Source organism: Pelophylax lessonae (assembly GCF_965119305.1).
Source record: "Pelophylax lessonae genome assembly, chromosome: 8".
Lineage (NCBI taxonomy): Eukaryota > Metazoa > Chordata > Amphibia > Anura > Ranidae > Pelophylax > Pelophylax lessonae.
Window position 1 is genome coordinate 294,350,586 of NC_138775.1, and position 16,013 is coordinate 294,366,598.

General features: G+C 45.2%; 1 protein-coding gene across 5 annotated transcripts in view; it reads left to right on the forward strand.

Annotated features, from left to right (window-relative positions):
• ST3GAL3 (ST3 beta-galactoside alpha-2,3-sialyltransferase 3) overlaps positions 1–16,013 on the forward strand; it is a 742,392-nt gene that overhangs the window by 709,524 nt on the left and 16,855 nt on the right. For all 5 annotated transcript variants that reach the window (XM_082265014.1, XM_082265013.1, XM_082265016.1 and 2 more), the window contains one exon: positions 5,079–5,225. In XM_082265014.1, the coding sequence (XP_082121140.1) occupies positions 5,079–5,225 (147 nt within the window). The remainder of the gene's footprint in view (positions 1–5,078; positions 5,226–16,013) is intronic.

The following is a 16,013-nucleotide window of genomic DNA, read 5'->3' on the forward strand; positions in this document are numbered from 1 at the left end:
ACATTTCCCATGATGCTCATGCACTCTGCAGTGTTGTTTAGCATCATGGGAAATGTAGTTCCAAAACATCTGGGGTGCCAAGGTTTGCCATTACTGTCCTACCTTATTATTGTTCACCACCTTTGTTCTCTTGGATCCTAATCATTTATTGTGTGAGATGTTACTATTCATCTTTGCAACTGCTAACACAGGGCCATCTTATATCCAGTGGCGGCCCATCTATTGGGGGGCGTAGGGGCGCCGCCCCCCCATCCATGCATCTGGCCCCCTAATCTACATGCATGGATTCCAATGGGTTTTTTTTTTTTTTAAGCACATGATTGGAGCCAGAGGCTCTAATAGGCTTCAAAAAAGGGTGGGCTTGGGGCGCAGAGCACTGCACCCTGAGCCCACCCATTTGTGTGACAATAGCAAATAAATATTCGCTATTGTCACACAGATTCCCTTCCTGGGCAATCGGGAAGCGGGTCCTGAGACCCATTTCCCGATTGGCCGAAAGGAGAAGCCATGTATTGGCTGAGGAGGAGGAGGGAGGAGAAGCAGGGGAAGCCCAAACCACGGAGGAGAGTGAAGGGGTAACCGCTGCCGCTGCCTGCCAGTCCAGGGTGAGTGAGCGAGTGAGCCGGCGACCGGGGAGGGGGGTGGTACGGTGTGCCTGGTTGGAGCTGGTGTGGTCAGGGGGGGGGGGGTATGGTGTGCGGGCTGGAGCTGGTGTGGTCGGGGGGTGGTATGGTGTGGTCCATCTAACACCTTCCAACCCCCCCGGCCCATGGAGCACCAGCCTCCACTGCTTGTATCTTAAAAGCTGTTCCTCCAAATATTTCAATATCTTAGGCCCCTTTCCCTCGGGCGGTTGTTCTGCCGTTGGTAAAAGCATGTTTTGTCATTTTCAAATTCCAATGCTCCTGGCACAAAGATTACTCATATTTTTACACTGCGTTTACATGCGATTACCTGCGTTTACTTGCGGCTTCGTTTAGCCGCGGTAGTAAAGTCTTGCCTTTAGTATAGTAACTGTTTACTTATTTTTTCTTTGTACTGCGATTAACTGCGTTTGTATACAGATAGCTGCGTTACATCGCTCCTGGACGCTGTCAATTTTATTTTTCTTAAATGCACAAAACCGTATGTTATGAAGACGTTGCTAAACGCAGTGTGTGAACGGGGCCATAGGGATGCATTGTCTGCATTTAGCTGCAGTAAATAAGCTCCTCTATCCGCAGCTAAAAGCTGAAATCTAACCGCTCGTGTGAAAGGGGCCTTATGGTCTGAAGACTGTTTCTACTTATTGTATACTATAATTTTTTTCACTAAAAATTGTTTTGGAAAAAAAAAAACTGGTGTGGCGGTGATCAGGGAAACTGGTGACAGTACGAAAAAAAAAATTATATTTTTTTTTATTACTTTGCTCTGACCAGAGCAATGTAATGTTACTATAGTAACATTATACTACTCTGGGGAAGTGATAAGATTTTTTTTTTTACACTTTGCTTATAGCAGTGAATTGCATTGTTATAAGTAATCATTTTACTGAATGAAACTGATTTATTTAGTTTGTTTTGTTGTGATTAGCTGTGATTGGTCAAAGTTAATCACATGGTACAGATGGGCTGTGATTGGCCCTGTCTGTACCATGTGATCAAATTGACCAATTGCAGCTAGCAACACAATTCTACACAATGAATGGCATGAAAGGAAGCCATCCATTGCGTGCAACTGTCATGTGACCTACTGTGATTGGTCACGGTGGTCACACGGTACCAGCAGCGAGCCAGTACACTGATCAGTCATCAGCTGTGTCTGGTGGCTGCACAGACCTCTCTGGCAGGACGTCATATGACGTGCAGTCAGGAAGGGAAAGCCACCACCAGGCCGTCATTCTGCTATATACCTGGCGGGAAGGTGTTAACTGGGTGGCAGAACATCAACTGTTGATTTACTAAAGGCAAATAGACTGTGCACTCTGCAAGTTCAGTTGCTCCAGAGCTTAATAAATGAGGTGAAGCTTCACTTTACAAAGAATACCCAATCACATGCAAGGAAAAAATAAAATAAAAAAACAGCATTTTTGCTTGCACATGATTGGATGATGAAAGTCAGCAGCGCTTCCCCTCATTTACTAAGCTCTGGAGCAACTGCACTTGCAAAGTGAACAGTCTTTTTGCCTTTAGTAAATCCACCCCAAAGTGTTTCACTAAGGCTGATTGTACAGATGTCAATGGCGAGATCGTCTTCTGTACAACCAGCGGGCCAATAGATGGGATCGAAATTTAGCCAGTCCCTGCTGGAGGGCAAAAATTTAGATCCATCTAAGGCCAGCCTAAGTGGACTTGCAGCAGGTGACCCCGCCATCGCATTGACAGCTGTGCAATCCAGCCTGCTTCTTATCACTCATTCTCCTCCAACCCTGCAGCAGATTCTGAAGGCGCTGTGGTTGGTGACGCAATAAGGAGTTGTCTTAGGACTGTGCAAGGCTCAGAATCGACTCAGAAAACTCCACCCTGAGCCCCTCCAGGCGGAGCTACACAGGTGATGTCTTTGAGATGTTAATTATGGCCTGGAGGAAAGGCCTCTAGTTCATACTGGTGAGCGAGTGCCTAGAGATCAGTCTTGTGATTATAATCTGTGCTTAAAATATAATAAAATACCCAGCATGTAATAAAGAATTAGGCCTCAGTCACACTGGTGTACTGTAGTGTATACCCGTGCAAGGGCCGTGTTTGCCTTCATAGGGATACACTGGTGTTCAATTCATTCCCATGCAGGCCAGTTGGAATGCAGCATTTGCACTAACACAGACTTAAAATGGTGTAAAACTTACACCCTATCTCTCGAAGGAAATGTGAGAAATAAACCAAGCAGTTGGAAAACATAAAACTAGCAAACCCTGGCTAATGAATAAAGTGCAAGTGAGGAAAAATGTTGTGCTGCAGGGCTGGTGTAGTAAAAACAAATGTTGAAATAAACCTTGATAAATACAAATGCTTAAAATGTATAACTAAACTATTAATATGACTGGTGGATAAATATAAGTTGTCCGTCACCCTGGGTGAAATAGTGATAAATAACAGATCGCAGTGATATATATTAAGAGAATAAAATAAATAAAATAAACATAAAATACAACAGTCTTGTGTCAACACACTGTGAATCCAAACTGTAAAATAGGTGACAGCGCGCGGTAACAAATAGACAAATCACAGTGATGTAAGTAAAACAGTCTCTGTGTCAGCACATTGTGAATCCAAGCTAAAAGCTACAGGATTCCCTGATGAAGTCACGTGTTGTGACGTAACGCGTAGGGCCCCACGATACCGGAAGTGAAGTGCATACGAGCTCAGCGCTCAAGGATGTCGGACCTTTCTATTTGTTTTTATGTGAGTGCAACTGTCATTTTTGTGATAAACCATTCTTAAAACGTACTATACTATGGAGCCTTCTCTTTTTTACATCTAAATATGGAGCAAACTGGATGTTAAAGAGAAAGACACCCTAAAGCAGGGATCTTCACACTACGGCCCTCCAGATGTTGCAGAACTACACATTCCATGAGGCATTGTAAAACTCTGACAGTCACAGACATGACTAGGCATGATGGGAATTGTAGTTTCTGAACCACTAGAGGGTCATAGTTTGAAGACCCCTGCCCTAAAGGAACTACATATATTGTGTATGAACAGAGATTGTCTACCATTGAGAAAGACCTCTGTGCTGGTGAGCGGCTTGTACACCCCGTTTTATAGCTTTGATTCACTGCTGACACAGAGACTGTTTTACTTCCATCACTGTGATTTGTCTATTTGTTACCGTGCACAGCGATGTAAATAAAACAGTCTCTGTGTCAGCAGTGAATCAAAGCTATAATCAAAGCTATAAAATTAGTGACAGCCCGTGGTGAATCATGCAATCTTCAGTGCAACGTGCGCCTGGGGGTGTACAAGCCACTCACCTTACTGCTGCAAGGTAACAGCATGAGAGGTCTTTCTCACTGGTAGACAATCTCTGTTCATACACAATATATGTAATTCCTTTGGGGTGTCTTTCTCTTTAACATCCAGTTTGCTCCAAATTTAGATGTAAAAAAGAGAAGGCTTCATAGTATAGTATGTTTTAAGAATGGTTTATGATTGTATATTATGGTAAAAATTACAGTTGCACTCACATAAAAACAAATAGAAAGGTCTGACATCCACAAGCTCATATGCACTTCACTTCCGGTATTGCGGGGCCCTACGCGTTACGTCACAACACGTGACTTCATCAGGGGATCCTGTAGCTTATAGCTTGGATTCATAATGTGCTGACACAGAGACTGTTTTACTTACATCACTGTGATTTGTCTATTTGTTACCATGCGCTGTCACCTTTTTTACAGTTTGGATTCACAGTGTGTTGACACAAGACTGTTGTATTTTATGTTTATTTTATTTATTGTATTCTCTTAATATACATCACTGCGATCTGTTATTTATCACCATTTCACCCAGGGTGACGGACACCTTAAATATATCCACCGGTCATATTAATAATTTAGTTTTACATTTGAAGCATTTGTATTCATCAAGGTAAACATTTGTTTTTACTACACCAGCCCTGCAAAACTTTTCCTCACTTGCACTAACACAGATGCTGCTCCCGACTTGACAGCCATGCGGATGTGGGTGCACGGCGGCCCTGAACACAGACAGTGTGCATTCGGGGCCATGCCCTTTTTCAAATTGGGAGGAGCAAGTGTGCCTGTGGAGCTACTGCATCCCGATTGACATGAATGAGACTTCCTGCACAGGGATGCACACAACGCCCGTGCATCCCCATGCATGCAAACTCGGCCCTCACATGAATTTACACTGTAGTACACCATATAAACAAGGCTTTAAAGGAAAGTTATACTGGTGATAATGAAAAGGAAATCTTATGATCTGATGGAGACATCCCTGGGAGTTGTATGATAGGGAGAGAGTTATTACATTTAGAATTTTATTAGAAAGATAAATCACTGAAAAAGCAAAAATATTTTCTTGTCTGTTCCATCTTCTGGCAGCGATTTTCACCGGTCCTCTCCCATTTCTCTCTCTCAGAGCGCTTCTGATGGTTTCTGGAAGTCAGTTGCCACTCGGGTACCACGGGAGCCACATGAAATCCGAATCCTGAACCCCTACTTCATCCAGGAAGCAGCATTCAGCTTCATCGGGCTACCCTTCAATAATGGACTGATGGGAAGAGGGGTAAGAGAAGGGTATAATGTGTCTTTAACTGAATTTAGTTTCAAACTCTGTAGGCTACCATGGAAAGTGTCACCCCGAACTAAACATTCAAACCCCACCTCTGTAAGTGTGCGTAAAGGGTTATTCCACCCAACATTGATATTTCCACAGCCAGACTCTGATGGTGAGATCTGTGCTCTGGAGATCCCAGGTCTGTGCACCTGCCATGGCCATTCTGTTGTATGCCTGCCATGGCCATTCCACCCCAGCCCCCCCCAACTGGGCATTTTAATGTCCCCCCACAGTCACACACTGTTATTATTATACATTTATATAGCTCTGACATATACCGCAGTGCTGTACAGAAAACACTGAGCCAGTCACATCAGTCTCTGTACCAGAGAAGCTTACACTCTAATGTTTCCTTCCCCCACAGGCACACACTATTATTATTATACATTTATATAGCTCTGACATATACCGCAGTGCTGTACAGAGATCACTGAGCCAATCACATCAGTCTCTGTACCAGAGGAGCTTACACTCTAATATCCCCAGACAGTTACACACTATTATTATACATTTACATAGCTCTGACATATACCACAGTGCTGTACAGAGATCACTAAGCCAGTCACATCAATCTCTGCACCAGAGGAGCTTACACTCTAATGTCCCATCAGTCTCTCTACCAGAGGAGCTTACACTCTAATGTCCCCTCCCCCACAGTCACACACTATTATTATTATACATTTATATAGCTCTGACATATACCGCAGCGCTGTACAGAGAACACTGAGCCAGTCACATCAGTCTCTGTACCAGAGGAGCTTACACCCCCCCCCCCCCACAGTCACAGATACACAAATAGGGTGACTTTGATCAGACACCAGTCAACTTATATGGGGACACCATACAACCTCCATGCAGACGGCCACCCTACTATTCTGTGTAATTAGCTGCAAGAGCCGTCTGTGGCTAATCCAACATCCACTACCGTATACAACCTAAAATTTCCCAGTCCCCACATATGTTCAACTCTGTCCCCCCCAAAAAGTCCTCCTGAAAATGCTAGTTGGCTGGCTGTTTCTGGCTTCAGTACTTTGAGTTACTGATCTAAAACAAGATTTGCATTGAGGAAAGTCATAGATATGTCTGAAGTCCTAATTTGTACACTTGTTCCAGGTCAGTGGCTGACCAGTGAATGCCCCGAGCCCAGAGGGTCATTTCCAGTGAGTGAGGTCACCATTGGAAGCCTCCATGATTCTCTCCTGAAGGGTTTACATTAATCTGGGGAATAAGTGGTTGTCCGTTGTGGCCCTTCACACCGCACTGTATTAGTATTAGACGTGTGACTGTAGACACCCCGGGCTCTCCGCTCCCCCCCTTCCCTGCACATCCAGGTGTCAGAAAGATGAATTGCTGCACATTAGCCGAAGCATGACCAGGATAGTTCAGATCGATTGTACACGATGTAAGAGATTTATCTTTACCAGAGGGTGATAAACGGGGCCTGGGTTATCAATAGACACTTCTTCCTCCGGGGCTGCAATTACTAAACTCATTTGTGTTCACACTTCGTTTATCTGTTTTCCTGTATGGAGGAATGTGTGTGTATCTTTCCTGTGCAGTCAGGGGAGCCCAAGAGATTTACACAAGTAGATACTTTATTTACACCCCTATCTGTCCTTCCCACCCCGATATAACCTACGGCAATGGTGGTCAACTCTCGTTATACGAGGTGCCTCAAGTGCAGCTCCCAAGATCACCAAAGGGGCGCACATAAAATGAAGTCTCAGAGACAACAAACACACAGAATATAGAGCAGGGGTCTCCAAACTTTCAAAAAAAAGGGCCAGTTTACTGTGTTCAGACTTTAGGGGGGCCGGACTGTGGCTAGTGGCAGTAGAAAATGTCCTGGTGTCAGTGGGATTAAACAGTTCCCCATCATTGGTAGTAGGGGTGTAGTAGTGCACCATAGGTTGTATCAATGGGAGGAATAGTGCCCCATTGTTGGTGTCAGTGGAAAGAATAGTGCACTAATATTGGTAGGAGGGGATGTAGTAGTGATCCTTCATTGTTGTGAGCGGGAGGGATATTGCCCCATCATTGGTGTCAGTGGGAGGAATAGTGCCCCATCATTGGTGTCAGTGGGAGGAATAGTGCCCCATCATTGGTGTCAGTGGGAGGAATAGTGTCCCATCATTGGTGTCAGTGGGAGGAATAGTGTCCCATCATTGGTGTCAGTGGGAGGAATAGTGCTACATCATTGTTGTCAGTGGGAGGAATAGTGCCTCATCATTGGTGTCAGTGGGAGGAATAGTGCCCCATCATTGGTCTCAGTGGGAGGAATAGTGCCTCATTGTTAGTGTAAGTGGAAGGAATAGTGCGCCATCATTGGTGTCAGCTGGAGGAATAGTGCCCTATTTTTGCTCTCAATGGGAGGAATAGTACCCCATCATTGGTATCAGTGGGAGGAATAGTGTCCCATCATTGGTGTCAGTGGGAGGAATAGTGCCCCATCATTGGTATCAGTGGGAGGAATAGTGCCCCATCATTGGTATCAGTGGGAGGAATAGTACCCCATCATTTGTGTCAGTGGGAGGAATAGTGCTCCATCATTAGTGTCAGTGGGAGAAATATTGCCCCAATAATGGTGGCAGTGAGAGGAATAGTGACACATCATTGCTATCAATGGGAGGAATAGTGCCCCATAGTTGGTGTCAGTGAGAGGACTAGTGCACCATTGTCGGTATCAGTGGTAGGGACCATGCCCCAATGTTGCTGACAGTGGGGGAAAAAAACGCCCCAAGGGCCAGATAAAAGAAAGCAAAGGTCTGCAGTTCGGAGACTTCTCTTTCAGTGATTTTTATGGAAGTTTTCAAGACTTAAAAATATTGAAGACCTTTTACAGCATTCCGTAGGTCTGCATCATCACACAATGAACATTTCGGAAAGAGTCATTTTACAGCATCTAGTCTGCACTTCTATCACTGCACTTTACTCACTGAACCTTATCAAATAACAGGAAGATGCACCAAGTAACCTTCTTGTAACATGAGTATCAAAAAGGAGCTGTCGGTGTCTCCGTCGCTTCTCCAAAAACTGTACAAGGAAGAGAGAGGGAGGACCATATTATTATGACCGTAGGGCCGATGTCTTCTTTCCCAACTATGGTGGAATCGAAGAGATCTGGTACCACTAACCATTATATATGCCCCTAAACCAGGGGGTTGTGGTCATTCCTTCAATGTTTTGTTCATTGCAATAAGTTTAGCAACTTCTATCTCCCTGGTTCTACAGGGAGAGAACGAGGAAAGGAGTAAACGAAAAGAAAGAAGAAAAGGAAGAGAGATTACTAAGAGGAAGAAGATGCACTCCATGGTATATTCCCGTCTGACCCCGGCAGGTTACAAGGGGTCAGACAAGTATTTGATCCAAGGTTCCCAAATTTTTTCAAACAAAGCTTGTTTGTCTTAAAAGATTGCCAAGAGGCGTTCGTTCACCATAATCCATGACAGCTTCTTTTTCACCAAGTCAAAAGGGATTGTAAGTGTCCTCCAGGATCTGGCTATTGCTAACCTGGCTGCAGTAAAATGAAGGCTATACATTTTCCTGTCTGTCTTGGTGTTCCTTCAGTTCAGAGATTTCTGATATAGACTATAAGCATGGTGCAGGAGATGGTCAGCGACTGCGAACATGATACAAGAGATGGTCAGCGACTGCGAACATGGTACAAGAGATGGTCAGCGACTGCGAACATGGTACAAGAGATGGTCAGCGACTGCGAACATGGTACAAGAGATGGTTAGCGACTGTGAACATGGTGCAAGAGATGGTCAGAGACTGCAGCCGTGGTACAGGAGATGGTCAGAGACTGCAGCTGTGGTGCAGGAGATGGTTAGAGACTGCAGACATGGTACAGGAGATGATCAGAGATTGCAGCCGTGGTACAGGAGATGGTCAAAGACTGCAGCCGCGGTACAGGAGATGGTCAGAGACTACAGCCGTGGTACAGGAGATGGTCAGAGACTGCAGCCGTGGTACAGGAGATGGTCAGAGACTACAGCCGTGGTACAGGAGATGGTCAGAGACTGCAGCCGTGGTACAGGAGATGGTCAGAGATGCAGCCGTGGTACAGGAGATGGTCAGAGACTGCAGCCGTGGTACAGGAGATGGTCAGAGACTGCAGCCGTGGTACAGGAGATGGTCAGAGACTGCAGCCGTGGTACAGGAGATGGTCAAAGACTGCAGCCGTGGTGCAGGAAATTGTCAGAGACTGCAGCCGTGGTACAGGAGATGGTCAGAGACTGCAGCCGTGGTACAGGAGATGGTCAGAGACTGCAGCCCTAGTGCAGGAGATGGTCAAAAACTGCAGACATGGTATAGGAGATGTTCAGAGACTGCAGACATTGTACAAAAAACAGTCAGAGACTGCGGACATACTACAGGAGATGGTCAGCACCACATTATTCACTTACATCTGTGAATGAATAATCTACATGTCCTGTCTGCCACTGTGGCAGACAGCTTGTAGTTTTCAATGAACTGCGAGGTCACTGATGACCATTAACTCATCCTGCAGCTCTGAAACTGACAGCCTGTACAGAGGTATGGGCTCAGAGCTGTAGAAAGAGAATGCAGGAGCATGACATTGCACCCTTGATTCGCTGATTGCTGGTACAATGCTTTACAGAGTCCTGGAGAATAAAAATGAATGAAAACATTTTGTGTATTTCCTTTTTTTTTTTTTTAAACATGATCTTAGCATTTAACCACTTGCCGACCGCTCACATGGAGCGTACTGCGGCAAAGTGGCTCGTTCCCCCCTCGCGCGCCGCCGGAGGCGCGCTCCCGCTGTTTTCATTCACAGCAGGAGTCGGGCCAGGGGAGGAGCGGCGGCGATCGCCGCTGCTCTGCCCTGATCGTCGGGGAATCGAGTGAGGAGATCCGCCCGCTTGTGTAAACAGAGCGGGCGGATCTCCTAAGTGACAGGGACTGACAGATCGGAGTGTTCAGCATAGCTGAACATCCGATCTGTCCTTCTGTCACTCAGTCACCTCCCCCCCCACACGTTAGTAAGCACCAGGCATACATTAACCCCTCCCTCTCCAATAAAATTAACCCCTTCACTGCCAGTGCCATTTTTACAGTAACAGTGCATATATATAGCACTGATTACTGCAGTAATGTCACTGGTACCCCCAAAAGTGTCATAAATGTCAGTCAGGGGTCCGATCTGTCCGCCGCAATGTCGCAGTCCCGCAAAAAAAATCGCAGATCACCGCCATTACGCGTTAAAAAAAAAAAACACCAAAAATGACAGAAATCTTTCCCGTAGTTAGTAAACGCAATAACTTTTGCGCAAACCAATCAAAATACGCTTATCATGATTTTTTTTACCAAACATATGTAGCAGAAAACAAATTGGCCAAAAATTTAAAAAAAAATTGATTTTTACATTTTTTGGGGGGGAATTTCATATAAAAAAATGTTAAAAATATTGTTATTTTTTCAAAATAAACGCTCTTTTTTTGTTTTTAGCACAAAAAGTAAAAAGCGCACTGGTGATCAAATACCACCAAAAGAAAGTTCTGTTTGTGGGAAAAAAAGGACGTAAATTTCGTTTGGGTATGGCGTCGCACGACCGCGCAATTGTCAGTTAAAATCGCACAGCGCCGAATCGCAAAAAGTGGCCTGGACGTAAGACAGCAAAATCCTCCGGTGGTAAAGTGGTTAAGCTATATCTTCTCACACTTTGCTACTTTGTGTTTTGTGCCCCCTCCCCTATGAAAATGCCAATTATATCTTTAATTAACCCCTTTCCATTTTCATTACATAATTTGTTTTAGATCCAGTGATGTCATCACTTAGCCTCTGTGCTTTTCTATGCAGTGCAGGCAGATCATGGCTGGTGGTAGAGGCCGGCAGGGAGCTGTACATATCTTCCTGAAAACATCACAGCACCCGGCCTCAGTACTCCTCTCTAGAGCCCTCAGTGCTGATGAAAGCAGTGGGCTCGCTCTTGGGAGAAGATATGTAAATATCAAAATGCCTTAATGGCTGGGAGTTCCTTGGCTGATTATATTTGCATGCAGACCGTCCTAAGTAACGCCCACATATGATGCTGAACCCCTGTGATTGAAAGAGCAGAAATCAAGCAAATAAAAGGGATGGGCTATGGAGGAAGGTGCTAGATGACTTGCTGCAGATTCTAATGCACATTGTGAGAAGCTCACAGTGTACAGTGAAATTAGAGGAAGCCATTTCAGGACAGGAAAGGAGCTGGTACAACTGTGCAAGACTGGAGGGAAGGCCGGAGGTCATATTTACTGAGTATTGGGTATCTTTTCTTGACACGTGTTAAAAAGAGGCCCAGATGGAAAATTGTCCCCAGGACTACAACTCCTACACCACCAATGGGAGAAGCTGCACCACATTTTGATGATGCTGGGGTTCAGCTTTGGTAATTTTAACTCATTTGCGTGTAAGGGTAAAACAAATGTTAATGCCTAAGCATAATTTTGCAACTTTGACATGTGTTAGTAAAACCGTACATATCATCACAACTACTTTGTGCATCCAGGGGGATTAGGCTGCGTTTTTTCAGGACAAATTGGGCTTTTATTTGGTGGTAAATGGTAATGGATGTCTCCTGATTTTTTTTTATTGACAAAAGAAGACGTCATTGGATGACGAAACGCGCAAGAAGGGTCATAATGTTGGGATGTAAGCACGCTATTAGCCACAACCTATTCTTATTGATGTGATCCTGCATTTGATTGGATGTGGGAAAGTGTTTTTTTCTTTATCACCATCACATCCTCATTGATCGTGACAAGACAGCTTATTGATAGAATACCATCTTTCCTTGTATCTTCATGCTGGTGTTGACTTCTCTGTAATTTGAGAGTCAATACTGTCTGGTAAACAGATTACTTTATACTCATGTTCAGGGCCGGTGCTAGACTATTTTGGGGACCCTGATGTTCCTCCGTGTCACACCTGGGGACCCTGATGTTCCTCCGTGTCACACCTGGGGACCCCAATCCCCCATGGCACACCCAGGGACCCCTATTCCTCATGGCACACCTGGTGACCCCGAACCCCTGTTAAACGCGGTGGCTCCTGGTGGAGGGAAAAGCAGCAGTTAGAGAGCTCCACACGTCCTTCATCACCAGCCTCCTCAGACCATTCTGGTGCCTCGTTGCTTCTGCCCCAGTAAAGGTTCCGCCCTCCAGTGCCGAGCTCTGGCTAAGGTTCAGCTCTCCTCCGCTCCCTGCGTAATACCAACCCAGGGAAATAAACGGCTGCCCACCAGCTCAGTGCAGAGAGTCACTTCCTGCCGCTCAGATCCACCTGAAGAGGATCATCATGCAGGATGCACTCTGGGGGGCTCCCTTCTTGCCTTTTAGGGCCCCTCCAACAGTGGTGGAAAGCCAGGGCCTGGTAGTTCCACCACTGCCTAAGATACTTGGCATTTTCCGCTGTCCCTTCTTTCCCCTCACCTCCACCCCTCGCCTCAGCTCACAATAATCATTCATGATGGAGAATTAATGATGGAGAGAGAGTGCCGACTCCTGGCTGCGCCCTAGGCGGCTGCCTAGTTTGCCTAGTGGAAGCACCGGCCCTGCTCACGTGGTGTTTGGTGACACAAATTTATCTATCTGTCAACCACTGGTGTGTGGAGGATCTTCTTCTTTACTCTTTTTATGGACTCTCTATATGGACCTAATGAATACATTTCAAATAGTGCTGCGCCAGAAAAAAACGGCAAAAAGTGCTAATAATTCAACAATAATCGGATCAAATATTAATAAATAATATGAAGAAATAGTCCATAAAGTGCAAAAAAGTGGAAGGTGCTAGCAATAAAAATATAATAAAGAAATAACATGAAAAAAATTACAATATTGTGCAAAAAATAGTCCATAAAATCTCAGTGGGTGATACTTCAGTGCAAAAATCCGTAAAGTGCTCTGTGCTTCTCCACCATGAATTTTTGCACTGAAGTGTTCTGGGAGCCAGCTGTACGGCACGCTCCCAGCACAAAGGCAGATAAGCAAATATGTGGCCCCCACAGAAAAAAAAAACCCAAGTCCAGTTGGGCCGCATATTTGCGTACGCTCGGCACCAAGAGATTAACAAACCCAAAATCACCTGCTGGCTAAGAACTTGCATTAACCATCTCCTGGACTCTGCGTGTATCCATGCAACCTTGGTGGGAACCATCTGGACTGGCCTTTGTGGGAACCTCAAATATGGAAATACATTGTGAGAACCTTTGCCCGTGGCCTGCTCGCCATTTCCTAACAAGCAGAAAAATGAATAAAGAGGGCCTGTAATGAAATGTGAGACTGGAAGAGGAAAGACCCAGAGGGAACAGCATTATAATAACAGATTGCAAGTCATCATAAAGATAATGACATGCCATTGTCATCTGATATTTACCTCTCAGTTTTCATTTACTAGAGACTTGTAGAGGAGAACGAGCGCCTAATTCCTTATTGTTCACGTCTGGCCTGAGCAAACCGGAGCTCAGCAGGCGGGTGGAAGCACTAAATCAGCGGGGAGAGAGATTAATCGCCCATATGTCACCATGCCAAGCTGCTGATGATTCTCATTCAGACAGATAACTAACTCTCCATCTCATTCACTTATCCCAACAAGCCAGGCAGCACACAGATAATCGTATTAATCTTCCCCGAGCCATTAGATCACAATCACAGGGCCAGCGGAAGGAGGGAGAGAGAACAATCCATCACTTCACAAATAGCCTTCATCGGTCACTGTACACCCAACCTGCTCACCGGGGCCACTGGGCCTGTTTAGTACGGGTCCAAATTAATATTTATAAATAAGCTTCTCCCGACAATTCATCTGCTCACTTTCACCTTATTTCAACTGAAAATATTCCAGAGACCTCTATAAGGGCAGATTGCGCCAACTCATAGACTTTTTTCAAGTTTTTAACCAGAGAATTTTTGTATAGGCTTCAGCTGGCATGAAAACATGGATGAGAATAAAAAAGGAACATTTTAGCCACCTGATAAGACCAGTAAATTCAATAGAATAAGGGCTACATAGATCTAATAGAGCTGCCAGGACCGAGGTTTGAACCTGCGACCTCTGCTGTGTCTGGCAATTTCTCTTCTTGCTGAACCACCTGAGATGCTGGACAGTTCCCTGTCTAAACACTTGCCGACCACCTGCCTTAGGTACAGGCGGTCCCCGGGTTACAAACAAGATAGGGTCTGTAGGTTTGTTCTTCAGTCGAATTTGTTTGTAATTCGGAACAGGTACATTTTTTAAGTGTAACTCTAGCCAAAAGAATATTTTTTAATATTTTTGAATAGCATAGGGAAGGGTTAACACTTCTGTACCCTTTGTTGTGCTGTCTGTACCCCTGTTCAGAAGATTTCACCTCACTTTTTGTCCCTATGACAACTGGGTTTTGAAAAATTTGGGTTGTTGTGAGCCATTGTGGATCATTTGGGGCTGCATCAATACCTTCCCCCATTATGGTCATGAGCTCCCCCATGCTCCTTTGTATACACAGAGCTGAAGAAAGTATTTAATACGTTTGCCTTCTCTTTGTCCCCAGTTACCCACTACAGATTATTTTGTAAAGGGCCTACATGCTCAGACCTGACCTTTTTAGTAATAATATATTTGAAGAATTGTTTGGGGTTTGTCCTACTATCTTTTGCAATCTGTATTTCATTTTAAATTTTTCTCGTCCTTGATTTCCTTTTTTTTACATATTCTGTTATATTATTTGTAACAATTAAACAATGATAGTGTTCCTTCATTTTTATATTTTTATACATTTTTTTATTTATAGCTTTTTTAAATTTGGCCATGAGCCACATAGGTTTTTTTTAGCCTTTAAGGCTCCATGTACACGGGACGTTAGAAAAAACGTGCTGCAAGGCTAGTTCTGACGCCGGGACAGCAAAAGAGCAGAAGACAAGAAGAGCGGAGAGGAGAAGACCGGAGCGGAGAAGTCCAGATGAAGATGTTTTATAAAATTTCCAAAACATCTCCTGTCATTATTTACATACACTGCCTTTTATGGGGTGAATGGGTAGGGGTACAGTGTACCCCATATCCATTCACATAGGGAGGGGGTCTGGGATCTGGGGGGCCACCCTTGTTCAAGGGGGCTTCCAGATTTCGATGAGCCCCCTGCCCGCAGACCCCCACAACCACCGGCCAGGGTTGTGGGGATGAGGCCCTTGTCCCCATCAACATGGGGGCAAGGTGCTTTGAGGTGGGGGGTGCAGAGCTCCCCCTGCCCCAAAGCACCAACACCCCCCCCATGTTGAGGGCATGGGGCCTGGTATGGTCCAGGGGGGGTGGGGCCGCTCGCTCGTCCCCTTTCCTGGCCTGCCGGGCTGCATGCTCGGATAAGGGTCTGGTATGGATTTTGGGGGGGACCCCACGCCGTTTTTTTTCGGCGTGGGGCTACCCTCAAATTCCATACCGGACCCGAAGGGCCTGGTTTGGAACCTGGGGGGGACCTCCACGCCGTTTTTTTTTCCCATTTTTTGGCATGGAGTTCCCCCTCAAGATTCTCACAGGGCAAGTCGTGCCGCAAGTCGGATCATCCTGATCCGACTTGGGGTGCGACTTCCATTCAAATCAAAAGGCTCCCATAGGGAACCATTGATTTTGAATGGAAGCAAAAAAACGTAGAACGTGGCTGAATGTATGTTCATCACGTTTGGCCGCGTTTCTGCGTTTCAAACTCCGGGAAACACACGTTCTAATGCAAATAATTGCGTTCCAAAAAATGTCCCTGAACTC